This window comes from Mizuhopecten yessoensis, unplaced genomic scaffold, assembly GCF_002113885.1.
Source record: "Mizuhopecten yessoensis strain PY_sf001 unplaced genomic scaffold, ASM211388v2 scaffold9299, whole genome shotgun sequence".
Taxonomy (NCBI): Eukaryota; Metazoa; Mollusca; class Bivalvia; order Pectinida; family Pectinidae; genus Mizuhopecten; species Mizuhopecten yessoensis.
The window spans coordinates 331,729-351,958 of NW_018407978.1; the positions used below are offsets into that span (position 1 = coordinate 331,729).

Consider the following 20,230-nt stretch of genomic DNA (forward strand, 5'->3'; position numbering starts at 1 on the left):
ATTTACCGTTTTTTACATTATTTTTAGAATTTTGGATGGTGTTTCACGCTGTCATATGCATACTGTACTTTACCTTCGACATGCCCTGGGCATTTTAGTGATTGGAAATGTTTAGAATTTTGAATGTTACGCCTTCCAAAGTTATAAAAAAAAGTCATAGACCCTTTTCTCCCCCAAGTCAGTTGGCTATTTACGGTGACTCAGACCAGGAAAAAGGGAAAGGGAGTGTTTATAATGTAAGGGACGGCTATCAATGGAAAGCGATATGCACGATTTGTAGTTTGTGTTAAGTTCCTGTTCAGCTTATAAGAGTCTGTATCTGTGATTCATGGTGACAAGCCTGCGGGCAGGTACATATATTATATACTAATTGTCAGCCTTAGGTATACAAGGGTATCACTTGGACCTACAAAGGTAATACGGGTGTAGTGCTTCAGGGCTTATATATACAAGTTATATCATAAAGTCCTGTAGTAATCTGTGTATTACGGAAACAGAACTTATCACTGTCCCATAATACACATAAATGTATGTGATCTGCCCTATAATACACATACTATATGAGTTGTCGTGAAACGATGCCCAAACAGAGTACAAGAATATCAGTTTAACCTATTCCCAATAATGATTGAAATGTTTCCATATTATATGACTTGAAAATCATTTATAATTAGAATTTATCATTTATAATTAGAAATTATAGTCCATTAATTGTTTTCCATATAGCAGGATACATTAAATTTAGATATGACTTATTTGGACTTATCTATATATAGAAAATAATGCTGTCAATATCTCGTCTTTAATGTGCGGAATGTTGGAATAATAAACCTAAGTGGTTCTAAATGATCATATTGTACACGTAAGTATATTTGTTTAACAAGGTATATACCACTGATAAAGTGTTAACTCCATATGGTAACTCGAATTCATGTATGCTTGGTATCAATTGTGTGCTACAACAATCATAGTAGGATACACATGTTTATTATTATTTATTACGTAGTTTATTTTCGTTAATTAATGATAACTTTAAGGACATGTAGAACAGACTGATACTAAAAGTTAATACCTTCTGCTATATTTACCTTTATATCGTACAAACAAACTACTGATACTGTAAATCAAATTAATATTAAATGTTAAACATGCTGTGAAATCACTAATTTTCGTTTTGTTTTTTTAAATTTTGCTGATTCATGGGTAATCTTCATCCACGAATTCATAGGTCCACAAAGTAATTACAAGTCTGATATAAAGTAACTCTCCGTTTGAGTGGGTATTTGTGATCCAAGAGATCATGTACTCACGAAGTGGAATTTATCCGAGAAACAACGAACTTTGGGTCCCACGAAAATATCTGATTTCACTGTACTACTTTAAAAAGAGCCCGTGACTACAATTCCTTAATGTACAGTTTTACCTTTTTTGCTGTCGGGGTTCCTTTCCTGGTCTTTAGGGTCTAATGTTTTTTTGTTGACGATATCGGAAAGCTGGATAGTTCAGGTCTACCTTTACCTCGGGGTTAAATAAAAACAGTCGCCATTTTCATGAACAGTGTGTAACTTCCTGATTGCTAATATGATTGAAATATTGATAATGTTGTTAAATGATTTTAATTTAGATTTTGTTTAATTCAGAGACATTTTTAAATCGGTTACTGTGATCTATTTTTGAATATTTGACGTAGATGCCTGAAAATTTCCATGATAAAACATGGACAAGAAACATATTGATGATTTTGCCTCCGTTTTTTTTTTTATTGTCTATTTACAATCTTAAGTTTTATTTTTAAAAAGGACGACAGAAAAGATATGCGTCTATAGCAGGTGATAGGATTCATTCATTAGCGTCTTCGAGAACTTTGATTTTGGAACATATCAAAATCCACTCGACATCTTCGAGTCGTTTGAAACGAGATATACATAAAACCACATATTCTGCATGCACGTCGCAATCGATAGAAAATGTACGTAATAATGCACTCGTTTAAACTTTATTGCCTACTTGTCTCGACAGTCTGGAACTGTCTGGATTATAATTGCTGATATCAGTAGGGCTGGTTTCACACGTTCACGGTATATTAACAGACGGACGTTGGTTGAAAACAATTTTTCTTTCTTGCTTGGTGTAATTATAACTTTTGACATCTGAAGCTTATCAAACAGTTAACATATAATGTTTGTGTTTTGTATATCATGCGCGAATAAAGGGTATTTTGTTTAGATAGTATTTAAAGTGAGTATGTTTACCATTTACTGATGAACGTATGTTTACATTTGCCGTATTCATATTATTCCTGTTATGCGAATGTGCTATGCTTTTTGTTGTACACGTACGTAAACATTAAGTTATTGTTTGATAGGTAAGCAATGTCGTACGCTGGGCAAGTGTTTGTATCACATTTCATTTGATTTCTTTACATGTATCAAAGTGAAGAAAATGACATTTCTGATTTGATAACTACTGGTAGTTGTTAAAACATTCTAGCGTCTTATTCTCCGTATGTATTATATTATATGACTGTCACATACAATTTTCTAGAAGATAAAAAAGGCAATTATTGTGTATCCTGGCTTTGTAGTACTTGTCTTTATTCAACAAGTAGGAAAGCTAATGAAATGGGATAAACGCTGTCCCTTATTGTACACATTCTGTACCTGTATAATCGTGCGTGTATCACGTGATCCGTTGTGTTTTGTCTCCTTCATATTAATATAGAAATGCAATAAATCTACATTGTTATATCTGACCATGGTCTTGATTTGATTTATTTTGGATTTCTTACTTTAATGCCCTAGCGTCATTGATGAGTCATAGAAGGACAAAACATCTATATGATGCAGTGTAATTCATTTTTGAAAAACCTGTGTGTGTTAATCCTTAAAGGATGTATTAAAATAATGGTGTGCTTTTGATTTTCTAATTACCGGAAACATACGGGCGATAAAGGTCACTCTTTGGTACATGTAATCGGGGAATGTTGTTGATGTGGGATATAATTTGAAAAAAAGATTATTATATAAATATTAAATTCTATGATTTCCAGATAAACTTACATAAAAACAATACTAGTTCGATTGGTCACGCTAAATGAAATGTAAATGCTTTGAAATGTCACCCGAGTTTTCTTTCGGAATGCTATAACAACCTGACGCATCCAGTTATTATTTTATATCATTTTAATTTAAATTCAAAACAAATATTTAGATATAAAAATATGATGAATTTAATTATTAATTCATTCACATTTCACTAAGGGTCACTCTCAATGTCAAAGTGTCGCTATACATATATTGCATTTTGTAACGTGATCGTTTAAGATAAATAAGTGTTCCTTTCATATTTTTATATACTGAAACAGAAGAAAGTGCATCATTCTACAAAACAAGAATTATCCAGTTAAAAACATTAGTAACAGAAACTCGATTTAATTAAGGGAAAGTTTCCTGGCAGTAATAATGTTGCCGCATAAGGGGAAATTATTTTATGAGAGCAAATTAATCAGTCGTAAAACATATTTTGCTCACACGATCATCTATGCTATTTGTAATTTGGGTAATATTTGTAATACATCACATGTTCATTGTTAGCACTAGTTGAGGTGTCTTTTGTAGTGTGAACTTTTGACAAATTTCAAAATATGTGACATCATTTACTAACGGAATATTTTCACAATGTATAATGTACCAATGTCGATACTGTACCAGTGACATTTCCATGTATACATTGTACGTTACAACACCACAGAAAACCGTATTTGTTTCTGAAGGAGCTAGAGAAGTAAGACCAGAAGCGCTGTATTCTTGATTGAACCTTTTCCTAGTTTTATTTATTGTAATATACTGTATATGGGGAGTGTTGATGCAATTAGGCATGGATGTATATATGCACTTTTTCTCATTTTGAAAATTTCTCGCTGTTTGATGCAATAAACCTGTCCACTACTAATTAATCCAGTACCTTCAAAATCTCACGAGTCCGCTACCTCCATAATCATGGTCAACCAATGTATTAACACAACGCTGTTCCATAGGCCTATAAGTTTCAATTATCTTAACCCGTATTCTCTAGATATATTTTTTTCAGTCCAGCGCCTTATTCTCCACGGATGCACCCTCTTATTATACATCATTAACTCCTCATGTTTATAGATACTCTTTACCAAAGAGGAGAAACCCACTTTATTAAATCCTTTCATCAATACTTACAATATAAACTTTATCTATTTTACAAAAAATATGAAACTTCAACTCATAGTTATCACTCTGTTGGCCCGGGTTTTTAACACGCGAGTAAAACCGGTATACCCGTAGAACGAAACAAAGTGTTAAGGCAGGTGACCCATACCTTGTCACGCCCAATCAGGGAATCGAACCCCGGTCTCATTGGTGTAAGACTAGTGCGGTTATCCAATTCGCAAACCAATCATCCATACTTTTTAAACTTTATCACTTTATACGCGATATTGTGGTATTTTACCGGATTGTTTGTCATCAAGTATGATATTTCCCTGAATCGTTCAATAATAGTCACTTACTGTAGTGTCACCAGTGTGACAGTAGTTTAAATGTTGTAAATATCTTGGAGTAGTCAAACACATGTTTATATTTACATTTGCATGGCATTGTCACTATATAGCCTCTTTGAAAGCTGTGTCGTTGATGGGACTTTAATCACCATGCAGCACGAGACACAATGCCTAGCGTATTAATTCAACATTGACTGGAACTACGATATACAATGTAAATAAACATGATGGCTGCTGAAATATCGCTGGCATTGTGAGACTTGACAATGTCATTGTAAATTTATGAAGAAAATAAAAATAAAACTGTTATTACAACAAAAACAAGACCAATGTCTACAATATCGTACTAAATGCACATCGGTTGGAATCACCAATTCCGGCAATATGGTAACAATTTTAACACTCATTCAATTTATCAGAAATATCGTCTGTTACACTGCACTGATCAACAGGGGTTTTACAAATGTCTGGAATACACATATTCTATAGACCTACTGACACATATGTTACAGACCTACTTATATGAGTCACAGCACACATACACATTTCAGACATTTGTAACGAACCCCTGTGCTCCGTCGCACGATCACTCACTTCAAACGCTATCAGTTTCAAGCGTCTCGCAGCCACGGTTTCCTCAGTTTCTGATGACATATTAGATAACGAGGTCGTTATAGAATCTACCGACTGTAGTCAGATTCCCATACAATCATCAAATAAATTCACGTCTGGATTCTTCACAAAATGAGCAAAGAGAAAGTTCGAATTAACTTCCAAAAATAACTCCCTCGTGGAGGGCAAGGTCGGATTTACGGTGTTCACTGTTTTTATCAATCCGCGAAATTTGTTCCGCGGAAAGATCGAAACAATTTCAAATATAACTTTCGATTGATAAACTGTAATCCCCCTATAGACATATCATACGCAATCGTATTGATACTGAAGTGTTTTTTAAAATTTCAAAGTACTATTTTGTTTGCCAATCAGCACGCGACAACACGCTGTTTCAACTATTGAACGAATTTGTGTGGACTGTCGATAAGGCGGGAATTTTAAATTTAAAATATAAATTGTAAGCTAAAAAAGAACATAAGAGGCAGAGAAAACGGAAATATAAGTATTGAACTGTTTTTGTATGGTATTTATGATCTATTTGAATGACACAGCTTTGCAAGCAAACAAATCATAATGCGCGCTAACAGTTCAATGCTTATTTAAACACAATGTCCATTCAAACGGTATTTACTCTTATTCAAGTGTTTTCCAATGTTCAATATGGTTATTATTCAGATGTAAATACCTTTATTATCTTGGTTAATCGTTAGTCCAGTGTAACAACTATCTGGAGAGAGCGAGAAAGGTAATATTTTGCAGAGAGCGTGACCGCTGCGAGTGTGTGTGAATGTCGCCATTTTGTGAACTCTCGTGACCTTCCAAACTGTGTCAGTCGGGGTCACTATGTGATGCGTTGGAAGTATTGGATTGCGGGTCAGAGAGTGAATAACGGTACGAAAGAGTCGCAGATGTGAATAATATGAAATACTTGTATATTAATGTTGATCTGAGAAGTATTTTTCATACAAGTGTCAATGTAGATCGTCGTATTTACGTGGGTTCAACGGGTACTACGTTGCGAGCAACGGGTGTGGCGCCGTTACCTCTTCGGAGTCCGCCTGGAAGCCGGTGTTGTCCTGTTGAGCTTATGCGTTGCCCCGTTGATTTTAGCGTTCTTACCAGAAGCGTAGGGATTCCTTGGGGCGTTGGGAAATCAGTTGCGATCGGACATTCTTACGGTAAGATTGGTTTATGAGCTGCTGGCAGCTACTACACCTTTGAATCGTTCCAAAACCGTGTAGTTGTCAGCATGTTTAGTTTATAGGTTAAAGGAAGCAACTCATAGATTAGGATAAGGGGATGGACGGGGGATTTTAGTAATATTTACATTTATTGAAGATAATTTAATTTTGTCTATTTTAGCTTACTTTTGGTGGTTCTTTTGTTGTTTCAGACAGTTGCGTTTGCCGTTAATCATTCATAGAGCCTAATGATCAGAATATTTCTAGATCCGTTTTTTATCCATTTGCTAATCCTACTATATGTATATTTCATATAGTTGGTATGTGTTCATTGCACATTGCACTTTCTATATATGCACTTGGTTCATTACTGTTATTATCTAAACTACATTAGGGATAAATATACTTGTTTTGTCCCCTACATATATAAGATAACTCTGGTATCCAGGGTTCAGACATAATTCTACTTTAATTGTACATCATATGTATTTGAGAATTTGGAGAGAGATCTGTAGATTTGTTTTATTTGTCTCTGTATAATTTGATATTGTATTCCTTGATAAACGGTAACCATAAAGGTGTGCGTAAACTTATCTTATGCTTTCTAGTTCTTCTTTAGTTACTTAGATCTAGTCAGTCATTAGGTACTTGGTTTGGAAATACCATATACTTTCCTGGGGCTTGTTCTAAACATTTAGTGACAGTTTAGAATAATCTTGCTCTCTATGTAAAGGGTTGAGCCAGGGGCGAAGACCGTTACACTATAGCTTGCATTTTCTGGGGAGATAAACTTAATCCTAGTTCAATATTTATTCCAGTTATTTATGTATTCTCCATTACAAATAATATTTTAATCCCATATCAAATTGAGCTGGGATGATCCCTGAGTACTGCAGTGGGTAATAATATATAAGATTTGTCCCCAGAAATGAAGTATAGGGTTCGGTCATTTCGTTTCGGATCAATCACTCTCTGCATAGGAAAATGAGGTCGTTAATTTGAAAAAGGGCAAAATGGGGTATTTTATTTAACTGATAATAGAAAAACTTCAGCTTTCATTTTCAAATTAATTAGCAGCTAGTTACAGCTATATTAATTCTGCTCTATAATACGCTGAATGTAACCCCATACCGTTTCCCAATCATAATGACCAAAGTCAGACCAAAGTACTTCATTCCTTTTGGTATTTAGATGGGAAGGGTGCATATCGCAAGGCAATCCACTTCTTGGCCTCTATTTTTTCATTTTTATAAAACTTCTTAAAACTTTAAAATAATAATTTGAAATTTTGAAAATGCATATTTTGAAGTAGGGTACACGCGATTGTAACAGCCATAGAAATCGGAGCTTTAGTTTTTCTGTCACAATCGTTATAAAAAGCATAATTCACCGGGAGATGGATGTTGTCGATTGTTCATGTGGTCGATTTATCTAGTCACCGTATTATATCCCAGAATCATGCTTAAATGCATACTTTAGTCCAGATCTTAAGATTAAATTAGGTTCAATATCATGTGTACAAAGAAATGAAAAATAAAGATTCCATACGTATATTTGTACCAGTTTAAGCACATAATATACCACACCAGAAAATTAAATTTACGACAAATATAGTAGGCCTAACATTTACAGAAACGCCAAAGACCTTAACGTGATCATTTGACCCGAGTTGGTGCATTAATGTCATTTTTTAAACCATGCAAGATTTAGTGGGTAAACATGTGATAGGGAAGCGATTCATCCACTAAATATAACTCGTCATTAGTTTAACCTGTATCGTAGTATGTCATGTATGGTTGGTGGAAACAACTCAATACACTGGCCCGTGCATTCTCAGGTATATATAGGTACATCAAATATCATGGGCTATAACCAATGAAGTGTGGCGGATTTCGTGACGTTTTCTGTGAAATATAACATACTTCCGGGTAGCGACCATTTGTTGTACCCCCGGGGCTTGAGGCCCGAACGCTCCGTAACCACCGATAACTTATACCGTTCTGTCGAAGTTTCATTCATAATGTTTCCGATCTACCTGGAAGTCACCGCCGGTGACAGGCAGCATTTCACTGTGAAATGGGTTACAAAATCAGATTTACAAGATAGAAATGATAAAATTCAAGAGCGCAAACGTTGCTTTCACTTTGACTTACCTAACCCTAATCGGAAAAAATCCGTTTTTTGTCGGATGTTGATCTTTTTCCTGATGATGATTTCTTCTAATGTTTTCGCCTTCTCCTCGATAAATGTCCCCCCCCCCCCCAACCCCTCAAAAAGAAAAGACTTTGTGGTAATGTTGTAACATCCCCGTGCCTGGATCTGTCCCTATTCCCGATGACATTGTATTACGATCAGGTTCTTACAATGAAGAATATCGTCATTTTGGAACTCATTGTATTTTAGTTTTCCTGTACACTAATCTTTATTTGATGTATTTCGATGTGAATTGATTTTTCTGTATATGGCCGTATATACTTTTCACAACGATTAACTATTTTGATAATACACACATAAATTGATATACATGTAGTTCAAAGCATATAAGTTCACACACATTTTTTTTTCTTGATCCCTGCTACACTACATGGCTGTACGACTGCGGGTTTACTACAATTTACAGTTAGAATATTGAATTATAAATGCATATAATGAGGACGATTCCAAGCTATAAAATATTATATTGATTAATTTTTGTTATAGCTGGTTCATCGGTTGTAGTAATTTTATAGCTAATATATAAGTTAATTTACTACATCTTACATTTCAATATAACAAGATTTTAGCTAACATCCTTTCACGTTGGCATTGCAACGACTATTTTTATTCATTTATAACATATTAAAATAGCCTACTGCCGTAATGCTGTTTACCAAATATGTGTCTCCATCGATAAAAAAACCCCAGTATATCGACACACGATATCAACACCTCACATACTTGCAAACACTGTTTCACCTTCATGGTAAGTTCGGCGGAGGAATACATGCGTGAATGCTCGTTTAAAAACATGGTGAGGGGGTTGCGATAGAGCGTTGCACACATAGAAAAAACGCGCACACACATTTCAGCTGTTTAGTACAGTTGTCGTATGGAGTTACCCACGAATATTTCACGTTTCGAAAACATTCAAACTTTATGCTCTTACTTTATAATCTGGTCAACATTGTTATTACCATTTCATAGGTTGGTATATAACTGGGTAGAACAAATAACACCGTACCTCATTTGCATATCAAACATACTCACTTACATACCGATACATACATATATATCTGTGTGTTTTATACTGCTATAAGCAATGATAATTGTTTTGGAGAAATAATCTTTAAGCCGATTGAGTGAACACGAGTGAAAGCACACAACTAAAGCTATCCACATACATGTTAATTCATCGTAAACAGGCACAGCGTGGCTACTAACTGCATTGCCAAGAAATGATGACAGCTACTGTGGTATTAGCTTGGTGGTGAAATAAAAAAAGAGGGATTGCCTCAGAAAAGTCTATCTGTAATGATTATGTTATTTAAGTTGCGTTGCCTTATATGCTCTAAAGTACACAACGTAACACCTTCAATTTATAGGTTTTCAAAGATCTAGTTGTGAGATGCGGCATCACGAGTTTAATACGAGTAAATAAAACATATCTCTAACAAGAACCAGGTCTTCATATTGCAATTACTTTCAAACGACATGGAGAAATGGTACAATCGTTAAGACTATACCGTTTGACCCCGTATGGTTTAATATGTTGATTGGCCATTTATATCAAACAAGTACTCGAATTTCACTCTGAATGTCAAATTCGATTCTATCAATTTATCAAAGGATCCCAATATCATCGAATTTGATCATAGGAACGAAAACTGCTGACTATTCAATGATGTATACATGTCAGCTATATATAAGTAAAAGGAAGTTTTATTCCGTGTAGCACACATTCAGCATATAATTTGGCCGGGTATATATGTCCTGGGGCTTTGACATCTGTCACCGTGTACTACCTGTTGACATTTGCCATTATTTTAAATAGCCGTGCACTTCCCAAGTTTTCCAACGATACTTAAAAAAAACAAAAAAAACAAAACATTATCCCTGTCGAATTTCTTACGAAAAGCCCTCGTGTTTAACGTGCAATTGTACATGAATAAATAAATAAATACATAGAACACCGCATGACAATCCAGCTGAATATCGAATTTTGATAGAATGCTTCATTATTGTAAAATATCTGAAACAGTATATAAAATGACTAATATACACATAGCATTATTAATATGTTAAATACAGAGGTGTTAAAATGCGAAATCGATTCCACAGCTTAACATTCGGAACGCATTTTCAGTATAGGTTAAAATGGCTGAGACGATTACATACTCGATAAATTGGTAATTTATCTATGATAGCACTGTTGTGTTTTGTTTTTATAAATATTGTTTGTTTTATCGGAAATAAACAGCAATGATATATATCTAGAATTAACATTTTAATAAAACAAATTTTCTTTTCAGATGTCACATAATTTTGTAGGCAATTGTATGTAAAACTGCTAGATATAAAGTATCTACTTTATCTCATTTAATCTCAATATATATTATTTAATATGTTATATGATGTTATCATATATATAAAGATGTGATTTTAATACAAATACATTGTAAAGCTGATATGCATTTTTTTAGATATCTCATATGTTTATGTATATAATGCATATAAGATATCTCATATGAATATGTATATGTTTATGTATATAATGCATATAAGATATATCATATGTTTATGTATATAATGAATATAAGATATATCTTTTAATATACCAAATGTTTTATAAATCTTATGTAATTCAGAATTTATCCTTTTTTCTCTCATTTCAAATCGATTTTATTGTATTTAGATACAATTGGTTAGGCACGGAATTGCATAAAGACCTTTTCCAGAAGGTAGAAATTACATTTAAGGCATTCATACAAACACATACACACATACAAATACAGTGTATGCAGTTCATGTTTTGTATGAATATATATATATCGTACCTTTTATAAACAGTTTATAAAAGGTACGATATATATATTCAGATAAGTAGAAGAAAACTAAAACCTTTACAAACATTTACAATTAGAACACCGGTGATTTTAACTGATATAATCTAATCCACTATCAGTACACGCAGTGTCATGCTAACCAGCTACACCAGATTAGTATAAATGATATAGAAAAAAGAAGATAACAATACAACATAGTTTAAAATCTTCCATTTTAATATATTCCGGTAGACGAGATAATTGATATATTTGCTTCAATGCTAAGGTTCATGTCATACTCCTTAAATGAATAGTAAGCTAGCTTGTCATAATGGCGATAGCTGGAACATTAGATATGTATATTTTGAGAACGATTCCAAGCTATGTATTTTAGACTATGATGAAAGTTTTTACACTTTGGTTATTAAGGATTGTGAGCAGTGGTGGCTAAATTTCTTTTGACAACATGCTTTGATCTCAGAAATAGACATTGTTATTGCTATTTTTTCCTATAAAAAGGTGAACTACAATAATCAATTAGAAGATCACTGTTTCGACTTGAGCACTTTGCTGGAATAATAATATTTGTTCCTGTACTTATGGAATGATAATTGGACGGATTTAAGACGAGATATATGGCTATGAATAACGGAGCTAAGAACATTAGAACAATAATCTGCTTTGTCCCCAAAGCAAAAATCTTGTGTTGCAGTTTGTGATGAAGAGATCAAATACAGTAATAACACATTATATGTACCATTAAATACTAGACCTAAACAAGTACATGTAATTACCCTTGAAAACAATAGTGTTCTCCACTTCTTTCGTCAAATATATGTTCATCATCAAAATATGTGCATCACGGTTTCCGACTGAATCCAATTGTCTGATTTGTTTATTTACATCAGTGACAAAAAGCTTATATTTCCAACCAAAAAACAACAACATAGAACATACATGTCTTGATTCCCTTACATCTGTTTTCTAGTGTCTAAACATTTAAATGCTTATATTTTCCGCCTAACATATTGATAATTCTGTCTGGCCACGTCCGCCAATTCAGCAATATTTGTTTCAAAGAACGGCAGTTCCCTATAACAGGTCATAAAGTTCCCTAATACATTAATACCAAAACATGTCGGGAAGTATTTCAACTAGTTATGTCACATTTACACGAACACGGGTATAAACAAAACGCCGTACAGTCGTAATATTGCGCTACTTTACTGCACTGCAGTATGAAATAACATCACATGAGCCAGCCCGAGGGCCGCCAAACCCTTCTCCTTCCGCGTGCGGCAAAGTAGGGTCTATGCAAACGACACGTATACCCGTCCGTGGTACCCGGTAGTGATGGATGGTAATATGTCACGTGACCTACTGACTATAAAACGAGCAAGTTTCTTTTCGATCAGCAGACTTACGGAGCAACTTCTGCAGTCCACACTACGTGAGTTCATTAGATATTCAAGGATTTTTTTTAAGAATATTGTAATTTCTAACATAATAACGTTTAAACATATGTATACCAATACGAAAACATTGAAGAGAAAAATAACTAATCAAATATAAAGATAAGCAGGTGATTTCGAAAGAAAAATATTTGTTATACGTGTATCTTATATGCATTTACGATGAACTTAATTTGTAACTGAATGTAATTGAGCAATAAGATTTATTTGACATAACGCATTGCTTTAAGGTTTTCAATTATAAAAAGACGTGTCACATTTCCATTTAAACTATTTTGCATGCATTATTGATACAAATTTCATGTATTTTGTCTTTATTTCCCTACAGAAATCCAAAATGCGTTTTGTTATATTGACCGTTTTGGTGGCATGTGCCATGGGCATGGAATTCGACTGTAAGTATCCTTTACCTATATTTGTTATAATGGAAACTCCGCCTGTTAATGCTTACTCTATTCTGTAATCGTTAAGCCGTTTGTCTAGTAATATGGTCAGAAGGTTTTTAAATGAAGATCGATTCCTAGGTAAATTATTAGTTAATTAATGGTAAATGTACTTTTCACTTGCATATTTTGTGATATAAAAATCATATTTGATTATTCAAATGAGCAGTTCTAAGCTATTTGTACAGGCTCAATGGATAATGTTCAAATTCGTTAAGAAACAACAAATTTGCGCAGCAAAAGTAGTGGTAGGATTTAGGAGTTGAGGTTAATCTCGCCTGCAGACGGTACCTATTGACACTTCCGGGTACCTAACCCACTTCCGTGAGTTCGTCACACCTCGTTGTCAGTGTGATTGATCGCCAGCTGGTGTGATCAATCAACTGTGACTCCACACCTTATCTCATTAGCATAATCATGATCAACCAGACTCTTACAAACATAAATGTATTATACTTTCTTGAAGAATGTTCACTGAAATATAAAAAATAAATAAAAAAATTAATAGGAACAAAAAACCTATGCTTCGTTATGGTTTTTATGGTTACACATTAGTTGATATTAAGGCATTGGTAACAACATTTGAATGTGATTTATAATAAATATCTAAAAATAAATAAACTTACATTATTCACAATAAATATTGCTTTTTAAAATATACCATTTTGTTTTCTCTCTCACTAAAACGAACAAGTATATTGTTGTTTTAAAACATTTCCAATCATACACATTTTTTGCTTTTTTTATTGTCTTCTCTTTTTTGAGTTAAGGGTTACTGGAATGATATATAAACAAAGAAATAACCTGTTAGAAATCTCGAACATCACTCATTAGATTATCGCGCATGTCCTTTAATTGTTAGTAATTTATGTTGTCATTATCTACGGTCAAACACATACACAATTCTAGACATATTTTACAGGAGATCTATGTTTGTTTTATATGTACTTGATTTAATCATTGTATTGCTTCTTGTTGAAAGTTATAGTCAATAACGATGCTTTACACATTAGTCTTAGGCGTACATAAACAAAATTGGATACGTATTTACATCTCATAAAATAAAATAATAAATAAAAGAAAAAGATAAATTAAAAGTAATCATTCAGTTCAAATTGAATGTAGTTGCAGGAAGAAATTGTATCAAGCGGTACCATTATGACGTCGACATACGGACCAGATCTTTCAGGGGTATTTTGACTGCAGTCTAGTGTTATTGGCATCCTTAAGGAAACATAGCTTTATATACTACCAAAGATTTACCGTTATACTAAAGTTAAGAAAGGACGGCTTATCGGAATTACCCCCCTCCAGTATCGAATGGCATTGTTCAATTTAAAACAGCTGTTATTCTATAATTTTCTTTCATACTGTATATGACAATTTAATGTTTTCGTTTTTAATAAAAACGCCATTTTTGGAAGAACATGTACGTCACTTCTGTTTTTGTTTGCAGTGAAGAATCTCCAGGGGATGCTTGGAGGTCTCGGCGGTATGGGAAACATCGGCAACTTGATGGGACAAGCCAAGAGCATGATGGAAGGACTCAACCTGGACGACATTTGTAAGTATACAGACGACAATGTACAGGGTTAAAAGCTAAAACTGTTTAGTACTATATACGTATTTCCTTTTTAGCGCACTACAACATTAAGCGCTTTTTTCGATTTTAGCTGATTGTGCATTGATAAATCGACGCGCTCATAATATGTTGATGATGAAATAAAATACAGAAAATTCAATTAGCGAAGTTATAATTCGGCGCAATATTTAAATCGCGAAAAGGCTCATATAAGATTTTCCCTGAAATGGTAAATATCATTAGCAAGCACGACATTTTCTCACAGGTAATCATTATATATATTTTATATATTCAAAGAGGCGATTCTCTTAAACTATTTATTGATAATCTTAATAACATATTAATCTTTATAGTTTTTCCAGAAATTGTTTTGTTCGGAATGAAACAGGTTAATTTTTCGAGTTATAACAAAGTGTTCACTAATTCAAACGTTTTGTTCAGCCTCCATGATTAAAGACATCGACCCCGAAGAGCTGAAGGGAATCATCGACCACATGCCGCCACAAATGATGGAGATGGTCGAGGGAATGGGTAAGTCTCGCCTGTTTACGTACTATTCCAGGTACAAGTACAAGTCGCCCTTTAAATTGTTATTGTCAGTATCTGGCGCATCAATTATTGGGCTCATAACTTTTCCTCAAAATGAAAAAGAAGTTCCATGGTATATATTTGTCCAGAACAATGTAAATAATGGCAGAAATTATTTGTCGAAAATATTGTTGATTTTTTCTGAAAAGTCACTTTTGAATGAAGAATTTGAGTGGCGCAAAATTGCATTGAATATTATAATTAATGAAAAAACTTTACATACATTTCTGAAGTATCCGTGTATTCACTATTATCGAGATAAAGGTAAGAAAATTGTTTCAATCTCAAGAATGAGATTTTCATTTTGAGGAAAAGTTAAGAGCCCAACTCATACTAATTACACTGACATGAGCCTATATGCAATACCTTAACAACTATAACAGTTACTGATTTTATTCATCGTGTCACATGTTTACTGTTTTGTTTACAAATCACAGCTGCATATACACGTGTTGGTCATGATGTGCATTACACTGTTGTTAATGGTTTACTTCAGGAATCTCCAAAGAAGAAATCAGTGAAGCCGCCACTCACCTGCCAGAGCACGTAGACGAAATCAAGGGTTTGCTCGGCGATGCCCAGAACGGTAGGTTGCTTCGACTTCCGCCGTTAAACGTTGATATGATAAATAATACGTTAGTATGATATTCTACATGACCTTGAAACCGTAATGTATTACTATTTATCATTCAAAGGGTGGCTTTTCCTTTTTAAGAACAAATGACGCTAACATTGTTTATAAAACGCGAAATCAAATTCCGAATGAGTATTCTTTACAAAAGCTCACGTTTTACTTGTCAGCCACTATTTTATCCACATTAAGTATTTCTATCTCATTTTAATTTATACATCTTTAATTGACGCCACTGTATAGTTGTTAATTTGTGTTTACTAATTAATAGGAAATCTCCAGAAACTGATGAAGTCTGAGCTCCAGAATATGGGACTTCAGATGCCGGAAGAGGATGATATGGGAAGCATTATGAGTACTTTGAAAACCCAAGCAAAGGCAAAAATGAGCGAGTTTGGTCTTGACGTCGAGGACTTCCAAGGTTAGTATCTACTCGATGAAGCGTAACTTGAGCTATGAATTCAATGTTTATAATGATTAAAAATCGATGATTGAACATAAATAACTGCTTCCAATTTCTCCCAAATTAACTTATTATCCAACTTGAGAGCGACCTTGTGCAACTGATGATCCGCTACTTTGATTATAAATTAGAAGAAAAAATTAGATTGACAACGGAAAAACACTGATTTTGTCCCCTTCCAAATTAATGAATAATTTAACTTGAGTACTGATCTTGTACTTTTGTGCTGACACAAGCGGATGCATTTTTGTCATGCTTTCTAAAACAATGTACTTAGACATATTTTCACGGGTATACAAAGGATAATATATTTGTAATAGGTGGAAACGGTTTCTAACATTCTATAACATTTTTTTCTGCACATCTAGATATCAAATCTGCCATGCCCAAACTGATGTCATTCATTCAGAAACAACTGAAGGAACAAGGCGTTGAAATGAATACAGGTGCGTTTGTGTGTTGTTATGTTTACCAATACGATAGCACGTTTACAATTAAAAAAGGAAATTTAGGCATAGTAGCTGACATTTCAATGCAAATATACATTTAATTTTGATATGTATAAATACCATATAAATACAATTAACCTATTACACATTTGAGTCATTTAAAACAGGTGCAATTTACACCTCATTACATCAAAATATTAAATCAGTATTGTATATAATATTGTATTTAATGTGAAGTTCGTATTTATTACATCATGAGGTTTTATGTTAACATCAATGTCTAATTAATGACGTTTATTTATTTAATGTTATCTTACTTGACAGAGGACCCAGAAAGTATGAAAAAACAGCTTGAGAAAATGCTCTTGGAACATTTCGAAATCCCAGGTAAATATGCGAAACGAAATGCTTGATATAATTTTATTATTGATCTGATGTATATTAAAATAAGGATACTTTATAAATTATTATTGTACTATTTTAATAATTTTACACTTTCATCGATAAATTGGAGGCTATCATAACTAATACATATACATATATATATGTATATGTATAGGGCCAACAAGAGTGATTAACATAAGTTGAAATAACGTGTTTCATACTTATTGTTAAATAAGTGAAGTTTATATTACATATACATAAATTATATAGCAGGTTTTTGTTAATAAATACGATCATATTTAATAATCGGTATCTATCCACTGTTGATACTGTTGATTACTCTATAAGATTTGTTGCTGAGATTTAATCAATTCTTCTAGAATTTATTGATTATATTGTATAATTCCTTCTCTTGTAGAGGACGCTTCCCCAGAAGAGATGAGGGCCAGAGTCATGGGCAAGATGAGGGAATACATGGAAGATCTCGGAATCGAATATACCGAGGAGGACATGGGTAAGCTACTTTCAAACCAAAATAAACATTTAGGAATGCGACCACTTTAAGTCAGCAGTTGATTTTAACTTATACAATACGGCATGTTCTTACTCTCTTTCAAAGATCCACTATATTTCTCTTTTGTTTTAATTAAAGTTTTTGATTTCACAAGAATCGTTTTAAAACAAGATCGCTCCGATTATCATCTAAGTCTTAAAACTGTCATTGTGTTTCACAGAAACCCCAGAGAAGGCAATGAACATGCTCAAGAAGAAGTTCCTCAACACCGCCAACGGTTACGGATTTGAATTTAAAGATGGTAAGTTGGGTCCCTAGCTAGGAGTATAAGGTTTAGTGATCTGTTTCTATGCAATATAAGAATCTGGCGGAAATGTAATTAAAATAATATGATGATAGAATTGTTGATTCGGTTAAGCAGAAGACACTTAACCTGCCGGAAAACCTGGTCTTATTAATCTTGATTTTTTTAGTATGTATCGAATGTGAACATTTCCTTTATTCATTGTTTACTCTAGTTTTATCAATTTTGAGTTCAAATTGTGGTTTTATTGACACTTCAGTGGTCTCATTGTTTATGTTATGCGTAACATACTACATGACCTTCATTTGAAATTTAATTAATGAATCAATATCTTTTCCAACAGATGCTTCTTTCGACGAGATCAAGGAGGCTGTCATGAGCAAAGTGAAGAACTCTGGAATCCTTGAGAACCCCATGCAGTACCTGCCCATGCTCATCAAGGGCTTCAACAGTCTCGGCGGAATGAAAATGCTGATGGGCGAGACCGCACAGCCACAACCCCAAATGCAGATGTCTCCTGAACAGATGATGATGATGCAGCAGCAGCAGCAGAGACAAATGATGATGCAGAGACAAATGATGATGCAGAGGAGGCCAAGTATGGATACGTTGACGTTTGTTAATGACATGATATTGGATAGCATGTAAAATATCCGATGATATGTCATGTAGATTGGCCAAACAAAGATTATGCTATAATATTGCATAGTAACATTAAAAGCACATGCATTAGAAACGGGAAGATTATCAACGTTTGCATAAAATAATATGTATGCATAGAAATGAAAAAGACTCATGTTTGTTTCTGCTTTTTCCCCCTTTTTCCTTCTTTTTAAAATATCAAAATAACACGTGAATCAAAATAATTGCAAATCGGAAAAGCTTTGTTGCATCAAAAACCTCTTGGATGTGTCAAGCGATATGTGGCCGTCTTTTTTATAACGATTTTCTTCAATTACAGTGCCCATGAACATGAACTTCGAGATCAACGTTGATGGCCAGAACTCCTACAGGCCACCAAATGCCTTCCCTGCCTACCTGAGAGGTGCTGAGGATGCCCTTATGCATGCTTATGGTGATGACGAGGAGGTTGTCCGTCACGTGATGACTGTACAACAAGGAATTTCCCAAGGCGCTGTTTCCGAGGAGGCCGTCCACGAGCTTCTCTCCGATCTTATGCACGCGTAAGTTCCAATACCACCCTGCTATAATTACTTTTCTTAATTTAACCTACAATCAGCGATGATACAATTTCGTATGTTCTTTGAGAACAAATTTCTTAGTAGACCATTTCGCTACTCCTTTTCTAGTATGCTATCACGTTCGATTTTTTTTAATAATTTTGAGCATTTTTGTCATTTTTGTTATAATCAGAAGTCTATTATCACTTTACACTTATTCTCCCATGAATCTGCCGTTGCAAGGGTTTATTCCATGTGTTCTGTATTCCTACTTCTTTACCCGTTTTAGTCGTCTCCAGACCCGTGTCCTTGCTGCCAGGAACCAGATGTTGGAGCAGCAGGTCATGCACGAGCAGTTTGAGACTCGTATCCCAGTCAGCAAGAGTCCCTTCCTTAACCATATCCGCCACAAGTGCAGGCACGGCAGGAAAGTCGACCTCGAGTAAAGTCGCCAGCTACCTTAAATATGCCGTATACATCCGTGCACCTGTCAAACAGCCGTAATCTGAAGTCGAACGAAACACCAGCGAACATAAATATATCGCAACCGACTAGATACAGATATCAAGTTACACATTTCAATGCTTTGTTAACATATACTTAGCCAGAGGAAGAATATTTTGGATTATAAATAGTGTAAAACAACGCTATACATTGTAGTTATTTGTTTCCGACATTGCTATGGAAGGAGGTCTGAATAAACTCAAATCGGCCTTACTCCCGTCTCTTGTTGTTTCTCATTTGCATGTGATATATGTTATGTCTGCTTGAAGTGATATATTTATTAATAAAATAATATTTATGAGTGTTTATTAGCCCCTTTATTATTTTTATTTTCTAAGAACATAAAATGAGTTCAAATTGTATAAGT

At 34.0% G+C, this 20,230-nt stretch overlaps 1 protein-coding gene across 1 annotated transcript; it reads left to right on the forward strand.

Annotated features, from left to right (window-relative positions):
- The first annotated feature begins 12,749 nt into the window (after positions 1–12,749).
- LOC110457704 lies at positions 12,750–20,169 on the forward strand. Its single transcript, XM_021509072.1, has 13 exons — positions 12,750–12,798; positions 13,149–13,215; positions 14,720–14,827; positions 15,287–15,376; positions 15,930–16,019; positions 16,336–16,485; positions 16,896–16,973; positions 17,301–17,363; positions 17,779–17,874; positions 18,095–18,175; positions 18,522–18,776; positions 19,140–19,362; positions 19,649–20,169. Exons 2-13 carry the CDS (start codon positions 13,158–13,160, stop codon positions 19,803–19,805), a joined length of 1,449 nt encoding a protein of 482 aa, XP_021364747.1. The 5' UTR covers positions 12,750–12,798; positions 13,149–13,157; the 3' UTR covers positions 19,806–20,169.
- The last annotated feature ends 61 nt before the right edge of the window (positions 20,170–20,230 follow it).